The 8,255-nt window shown below is 36.6% G+C and overlaps 1 protein-coding gene across 2 annotated transcripts; it reads right to left on the minus strand.

Annotated features, from left to right (window-relative positions):
* Positions 1-220: 220 nt before the first annotated feature.
* On the minus strand, positions 221-6,889 carry LOC132299050 (homeobox-leucine zipper protein ANTHOCYANINLESS 2-like). Of its 2 annotated transcripts, none has more exons than XM_059795485.1 (9): positions 5,775-6,889; positions 5,390-5,622; positions 5,181-5,298; positions 4,412-5,080; positions 4,024-4,125; positions 3,714-3,926; positions 2,207-2,381; positions 1,750-2,120; positions 221-1,118 (listed from the first exon to the last, which is right to left on the minus strand). In XM_059795485.1, exons 1-9 carry the CDS (start codon positions 5,952-5,954, stop codon positions 732-734), a joined length of 2,448 nt encoding a protein of 815 aa, XP_059651468.1. In that variant the 5' UTR covers positions 5,955-6,889; the 3' UTR covers positions 221-731. The 2 variants fall into 2 exon arrangements, with proteins under 2 accessions (XP_059651468.1, XP_059651469.1); XM_059795486.1 differs by having other exon boundaries at positions 5,390-5,610; positions 5,775-6,887.
* Between the last annotated feature and the right edge of the window lie 1,366 nt (positions 6,890-8,255).

Raw genomic sequence — 8,255 nt, forward strand, 5'->3', positions numbered from 1 at the left:
ATAACGCATACTAAACAGGACCTAAATGACATGTTTTGATCATACATCATATTCCTCTGATACCGGAACTCATTTATAAATCATTGGTCAAAATATGATACTTATTTTATAAGACGAAGGGAGTATACATTTACACTATCCTCAACTTCAATCTCTCTTTCAAATACCATTTGCAAAGCCATATAATTTATACAAGTAAACGTAAAGGGTACTTTAGTAATTTTGATGCGTATAGAACCATAAAAGCTTTTCATTATCATCACCCAAAACATTAGCTTTCTACATCATATAACAGTCGAAACGAAAAAACGTTAAAAGCACTAGTTTATGACCAAAAAAACCCCTACCTTTTTCATGCTTTCTTCATCTATTGAGCACGGGTCGACCTGAGTCAATACCCGAACCACTACCCCTGCATTATGTTCAGAACCACCCTGCAAGGACAGAGTTCAATCGCGGTTCGTTCTTGACTCACCCCTAAAGCTCAATCTCACTCTCTAAAGCCCACACAACAGCCACAACACTCGCACTCTCTCTGTATGCATAATATATATTTAGTTCTTTACCCTCAAGTCTATAACTACAACATTACAACAAAATAAAAGTAACATAGTAATTATCATTTTAGTGACCACATCGAGTTCGAATCCTCTGCAATACAGCAAACAGTGTTATACGTGTGAATGATCGTGACCGTTCACACGTTACAACACAGCAGAGGAACTACCCTATTAGTTTTCGCACTGAAGAGCGGCTTTGATCTTCTGAACCGTGCACGAGATGAGATTGTTGACGGTCTCAACCGACTCCACCGTGAGCTTGGCCGTAGGGAGACTATTCACCAGGATCTGAAAGGCTACGGTCAACAGTGACCCACTCACCCTTTGTGGGCCTTCTTCTTTGGATAATGAGCCGTTACAGGACGGCCCAAGAGAGCCTGGGCCGTCAGGGACTATGGCAAATCCGGAGGGAAGGAGTGCCACGTAGGCAGAATCGCCACCATTCATCACCACGTGCATGGCCGGAATGTCCACCGGCGCGTACACCACAAGCGAACCCGCCGCGTCTATGCATGTCTCTTGCAGTATCAGCATGCTGCTCTGGTTCGAGTTATTGGACTGCAATGAAACAAAAAAGGGCTCAATATTCTTATTATTTGCGTTAAATGCCACTCCACTATATATATATATATACACACACGTCAGCGTCGTTACGGTGTAAATCGAGTCAACCTCATCAAATCGATGACGTGACATGCCCAAAAAGATTACAAGTGTCTTGTGCTTTGACTTTCACATTTGTAAAGGAAAAAGTTAAATGGAGAAGGGTCTAATAGTAATAATAATACAGAGAACGAACTGTCCTTATTGATACTTCCAAATACCAATCTTGTCCTTTTAGATTTCAACTTTTGCCAATACAGAACCAACTTTATCGCCTTACAGATAAAGGATACACGCTCCATTATACCATTTATTCTTGAAACACAAAAATATATATATATATATACACAATATATAAATATTACCCCGTATTACCTAAAATCCGGATCCTCCGGTGCTAATCTAAAAGTTGAAATAAGAAATAATGTGTTTTGCATCTACTCTCATCACATGTAATCTAAATTTCAACATATTTGAAAATATAAAATAGATAGGAGATGCAAGTGAAACTTATAAAAAATAATAATATATATATACATATATATATATATTCAAGTTGTATATAGCGGGAGGGAAGAGAGATTACACTAGCACGGAGAAGGGATACACAGTTGCCATGATCTTGACCTTTAGCAATGTGGGCCATTTCTTGCATTGGACCACCGTTCGACAAAATGTCCCACTCACTTCTAAGCCTTTCATCACGTAGAAAATCAAACAGTCTCTGTGGGGATACAGGCAGCCAAACTGAAGTTGCAGCACTCAACACAATGCCAGGTGGCTCACCGGGATCGTCCACGCTCTTTCGGGTCATGACCCGGACATCTTCGTCCACGTTGCTAGCAGAGAGCTTGTTCCATTTGTGCACCGTGGAAGCGCACACCCCGGCACAAAAGTTGTCCGTCATGCGCTGCGCTAACTTCAACATGCTTCGCCGCCCACCGGCAGTTATAGCAGCTGCATGTGAATGCAATTTGATTACAAAAATATAAGCTTTTTAATCACAAGATTGATATGAAACTTTTTAGTGGGTTGATATGTACCAGTATTATCCCTCGAGGGTACAGTGGACGACATTAAGATGGCAAGGCATTCACATTGCCTTTGAAGGGTGGCCACCCATCGTTGGGCACCAAAGCCCATGCCAGCGCTGATCAAGGGCCGGTAGAGCTGGTGAACTGCACTCTCTTCATATTCTGTATGTTCTACCCATTTAACCTGCATATTAATTGATGGTCAAGTCAATTTCAAGTCCATTACCACCTAATAGTTTACCACTAAAGTCGAACAAACTTTTAATTTGGTAATGATTAAAGTCAAAATACACAACTTTATGTGCACTCTCTGGATTCGAGCCTCTGGATTCGAGCTTCAGCACTATAGTTATTTTATACTCAAATTTATAAGCTATACATACATATACAAGCTAGTCTCTAAAAAACTTGTCCTAAGATGGAATACACGCATTCCATCTAATGGAAAAACTCGTCCATCTTTGTCCCAGTGACTTTGGGTCTTAACTCACAAGTCCTAAGTAAAAGTTTTGAGATCGGTAGAGAGAAAACAAAGGGAAAAAAAATCGAATGGAAAACCGGTCATGGTTTTCAAATCTTGAATTTCTAGGAAATGGCCAGGACTGGGCTCAATGAGACATGATATAACCAAAAAAACCCTAATGAAAGAAACATAAAATATTGGTATGCAAATGAAGTTTTCAGCGATTTGAAGGAACACTGTAACCTAGAGATGAGTAGTAGAAGTCAATACACAAGATTTAGATACTCACATGACAACAAAATAGCCCGTCTTGGGGTTTGACTACAATGTCTTCATTTAATATAAAAACAAACCACCTCATGAGACCAGACAAAATAATGCAGTTACAGGAATTAAATATAGCTAAATGGGATGATCGAGACAGCATCAAAGATAGGAATAGAAACATCAAATGTATATTTTATTTAACCAATGTTGAAGATTACACTGCATTTTCATCTAAATGATATGAAATAAATGTGTCCCGTGGTGCAGATAATAGACGCTTCCATTAATAAATAATGCTGGTTACCTCAATTTACTTGTGTACGGTGCTATTATAAAAAATTTAAACCAATCGCAAGCAAACCGAGTTCTTGAAAATTGAACGTTATAATATGATTTGTCAAAGAAGAAGCATCTAGGGGGATAAATTAATGTTTAAGGAGGTCCAGATTCGCTGAGAAAATCATTAGTATATTAAATTGCAACCATACGCATGACCGCGATTGTAGTGATTTAGTGAGTGATCACTAGACAAACAAAACTCTTCAATGCATTAGGTCAACTAGCTAGGGACTGCAATTTTGCTCTCGATTTTGACTAGGTGTTTTTTTCAATTAAATAGCCTCAACAAAGCTCCGAAGTAGTAGTTACTTCAACAAACTCATTAAAGACTAAAGGTTATGAATACCCACCTTGAGAAGCTCAATAAATGTTACAAAAAAAGGAAAAAGAAAAAGATTTGGATTGTAACAAACAGATTAAAAGTGTGTTCTTGAAGATTTTTAGTACCTTTGAGTACCCATTAGGCATATCTTGCACGACACAACCAGAAGGAAGCTTCCTGCATCTGACATATGTTGGTGCACCTGGTGTTTCTCGGATGGTATCAATGGACACATCGACCACAGCCCACACCCCCTCCCCGTGCTGCTTGCAGAAGCGGAGGAAATGGACCTCGCGAACAAGAACCAAAGGTGAAAGGACTTGGAGCTCCGCATGCATCTAGTAAAAAAATAGAACGGCTAATTAATTTCTACACAAAGCAATGACTTAGAAACACTAAAAGAATACTAAATTGTGGAAGCATAGGTGACATTACCAGTTGAAGTGCACCATTTCTCGTTCCCCCCATACCACTAGAAATCATCTCTGTAGTAGAAGTTCTGGCAATCATACAAGGAAACATTTCCGCCCATCGATTCTAACAATCATCAAGCAACTCATATTAATCACCCAAGAATATAAGAACAAAATATTTCATACTAAATTCACACAATTATAAATACAAGGAAAGTCGGAAACAAATATCAATGTCATTGTCACAAGTGAATTTAATTCTTAGAGAGGCCAAGAAACAACAAGCACTTCAATCCAAAATCAGGCCGGAGTATCTTAACTATTGAAATTTGGCAGTACACATTTAAATGACTAAAAACAGAATTATGGAAAAGGAGATTAAAGAGAACCAAAGAAGTTATGTAGCTCACCGAGTCCATTAATGTCTCAACAAGAGCCAAACTGTTGATGATCACCATACCAGTCTCTCTTGAAGCCTCGGTGACAAAACCATTTGGTTTTAATCCAATACAAGGAGTAAATGTTCTCAAGTACTCTTCCTGGTTCAGTAATTCCCTTCCACCCTCTAAGCTCCTGACCCAAAGGGGCTCATCAGTCTGTGCCATCTTAAACAATTCATCCATAGCAGCCAAAGCAAGCTCTAAATACATGGAACCCTCATGCGATCTCTCAATCTTCGTTACACCGGTACTTGCTGCTGTAGTTGGAGGCACCACCAATGAAGGTGTTGAAATCCCAACACCAAAATCAGACTCCACAGTGCTCAATCCTCCAAAATCATTGCTTCCAAACCCAAGTTCCAAGCTTGAATTTGGTATTGCTATAGAAGTAGCCAGAGATGAAATGGGGCGGCCTAAGAACTTGCCTGCAAGTGCACAAACTCGATCTAACTCGTCCTTTAAACGCACATTCTCGATCCTAAGGTGTTGCTCCTCTAAAGAAATGTCACCAATTACTGCCGGACCACCACAGTTGGTGCAAATGGGGCTCCTCATAGCATCCCTAATAGACATGTTTTCGGTTCTAAGCTTATCATTTTCTTGCCTAAGAATCGAGTTCTCATGGCGTTCCAATTGAGTCTAGATCAAGCAATGAAATTTCATAACAACTCCATTAGTCAACAACTATAGAAGAACATAAAAAACATAAATCACTACAAAAATCGTGACTTTTTATTACCTTCATTTGAGTTCTACGATTTTGAAACCAAAACTTAACTTGTCTAGTCTCCAAACAAAGCCTTCTGCTTAGTTCCAACCTCTGTTTCTCATCAGGATGAGGACATTCCTTAAAAAGACTAAACCAAACAACAAAACACAACTCAAATTTGGTGGATATACGGAGAATGAAAAACATAAAATTTTTACTTCAATTGAGCAAAATCTTACCTCTCTAGTTCTTGGATTTGCTGTGGGGTGTGTCGGTGGTATCTCTTCTTCCTCGCCGGCTTGTCGTCGGCAGCGTCCTGGTCGTCCCCGGACGCGCCACCATCCATGTGATCGCTGCCAGATCTGCTCTCAGGCTCATCTTCTCTGCTTCTTCTACCAACATTTGGCTCATAATTTTCAAGAACTCTTTTCACATCACCTTGACCCTCCATTCTCGTTTCCTTCTCATCGAAATGCCAAAAAAAAAAAAAAAAATTCATCAAAAGGCCAAAAAAACAAGACCCAGATCAGTTTAAACAAAAGGGTATATAAAATAACAAAATCAAATCAACAGAACAATCACATACATATATGTGTGTTTGTGTCTGTGTTAGAGAGTACTTACAAGACCAAGAGAGAGTCCTGGAGAGCTGAACATGGACTTGGCAAGAGAGGGAGAGAGAAGGCGGGGCTGAGCAATTGCACCACTGGGCATGTTGTGGTGGTGGTTGTAAGGTACATCCGCAACGATTCTTGCACCGCCGCCGCCACCACCAGTGTGGTCAAGAAAGCCCCCAAAATTCATGAAAAAACTCTTTTTTTTGTGTTCTCTTTAATAAGCAACTCCACACCTTACCTACTTGTTTTTTTCTCTCTCTAAAGACTCTCTCTTTCTATGTGTATATATATATATATATATCAATGGCTATATATAACGATTGCAGAGATAGATTCAGTACTTCATTTCCAAATCATCCCTCAAGCTTTTCAGAACAATGAACAACCCAGAAATCGCAAAACCCAGAAACAAAAAGTAAGAAAAACACAGGAAAAAAAAAAAAAATGATAGAAAGTATAATACCAACGTTTACACACACCAAAACACAGTAGATATATGTGTGTAAAATGAAAAGAGAGACAGAGAGGCAGAGGAGACACAAGGATAGTTAAATCCTAATGTCTCCAACTTCCTCTGAGTGAGGGGCAAAAAAAAGTTTGGATTTTTTTCTGAGAGAAAGAAAGAGAAAAAAGGCAAGCAAAAATCCCTTTAGTCCTGCTTAGCTCTTCGTTCTCTATCCCTCTCTCTATCTCTCTCTCTCTCTCTAAAACTCAGTTTCTCACAAAATCAGAAATGGGTTAGGAAAACCCTAGGGGGTCTATCTTGTTTTTCTCTGCATGCTATAAAGCTGAAATTGGTTTTCATGAGCAGAAGAGAAGACCTAGAAAAGCTAGCAGAAAAAGAGAGAGGCCTTAAAAGTTGATTTGATTTGCACAGAGGAGGAAAAGGTGAAGATAAAATACGCAATGTGTGGACTATTCGAAGCCTTACACACATACATACAACCAAAACGCACTGCACACAAAAGGTTACCTTGGTTGACTCTCTCTCTCTCTCTCTCTCACACACACACACACACTCTCTCACTCTCTCAAAATTTTATCGATTGAAGGACAGTGAGAAAAGGAAAATGTAACGTTTTTTCAACCCTTTTGAAAAGAAGAAAGCACGGAAATCAGTCTGATTCAGATCCGCGGCTATTTCTTTGTCCTCTCTTCCCTCTCTAGAATGCACTCTATATATATATATATATATGTATATATATATATATATGCAGAAGTTTTGGAATTTGTAATTACATGAAAGAAGATTACTCCGTGATTATGTATTATGATTATATGAACTTTATAAGGAGATGCCAATAATTAAGCACTCCACAAAAAACCTCCACTAATTCATTGTTTATAATTTCAATTAAATGAGTGAAGTGTAGAGACTAAATTTGAAGCCCAGTATCAATTTAAATGCATATTTTATATTTTTATACATGTATTTCTTTTCTTTTTAAATTAAATAAAGTAAATGTCCTTTTTATTTAATTCTCGTGAATTAAATTAAAACCATAGCATCGTCACATATTAAAAATATTTCGCATTTATAAGAAAGTGAAGTGCATTTATTAATTTCATCTACTTATAATAATTTCTTAAAATATATAAATATATAATGATTTTCAAACTTAACAGTTTAACAGATAATGCATTGAATAAGACACTAAACCATTTTTTTTTTTAAATGCAGCTCTTTCTTTTTAAAGATAGTAAATGTCATAAATGCTTTTTTAAATTTAGTTGTCGTTAATTTAATCAAAGACAATAATATTATTTTATATTAAAAGTAGAGTGCATTTATTAAAAATAGAATGTCATTTAATGGATAAAGATCATTTTCGTATAAATGTGTGTTTTTAAACTAAATAACATAAATGCCCCTCTTATATTTAATTTTCATGAATTATATCAAGGACCATAATATCGTTTCACTTTAAAAACAGAGCACATTTATAAAAAAAGCGGAGTGTATTTATTACCTTCCATTTATAATGATTTTTAAACCTAACACACAAAGTTAGTCAATGCATTAAGCAGATAAGAATCAGTGCACCAAATTATAAATTTTTATTTAAAATGCATTTCTTTTTAAAAAAAAAAAATTATACCTAAACGACTTAAATGCTTCGTTATATTTAATTTGTATGAATTAAATTCAAGATCATAATGGCGATTTACATTAAAGGTGGGACAACAATTACTCATTCACTCTCCCCATGTTTAGACTTAGAGGTTTTTAAGGGAATGTTCAATTAATATATTTTCCCAATTTCAAATTAATAATTTGTTCTTTTTAGTTTAAATATGTATAATTATGAAGTTTGAATTTTTTTGAAAGTATAAATATTAATAATTAAATTATAACATTTATTTACTTTGACTCTTTTAAATAGATAACTAATTTGAAATATTCAAAATGAAAATAGATAATTAATTTGAAATATCCAAAATAAAAATAGTGAACTACTAATATGAGAAAGAGACGGTACAAAAATTT

Source organism: Cornus florida, unplaced genomic scaffold (assembly GCF_030987335.1).
Source record: "Cornus florida cultivar Cherokee Brave unplaced genomic scaffold, ASM3098733v1 CherokeeBrave_3.0.0_Hap2_Chr03, whole genome shotgun sequence".
Lineage (NCBI taxonomy): Eukaryota > Viridiplantae > Streptophyta > Magnoliopsida > Cornales > Cornaceae > Cornus > Cornus florida.

Excerpts from the sequence above, each read along its gene's own strand:
- LOC132299050 (XM_059795485.1), bottom strand. The coding sequence starts at position 5,954 with ATGAATTTTGGGGGCTTTCTTGACCACACTGGTGGTGGCGGCGGCGGT. Across the intron at positions 5,299-5,389 it reads CAAATCCAAGAACTAGAGAG|TCTTTTTAAGGAATGTCCTC; the intron begins GTAAGATTTTGC and ends TGTTTGGTTTAG. Across the intron at positions 1,119-1,749 it reads TATCCCTTCTCCGTGCTAGT|TCCAATAACTCGAACCAGAG; the intron begins GTAATCTCTCTT and ends GTTTCATTGCAG.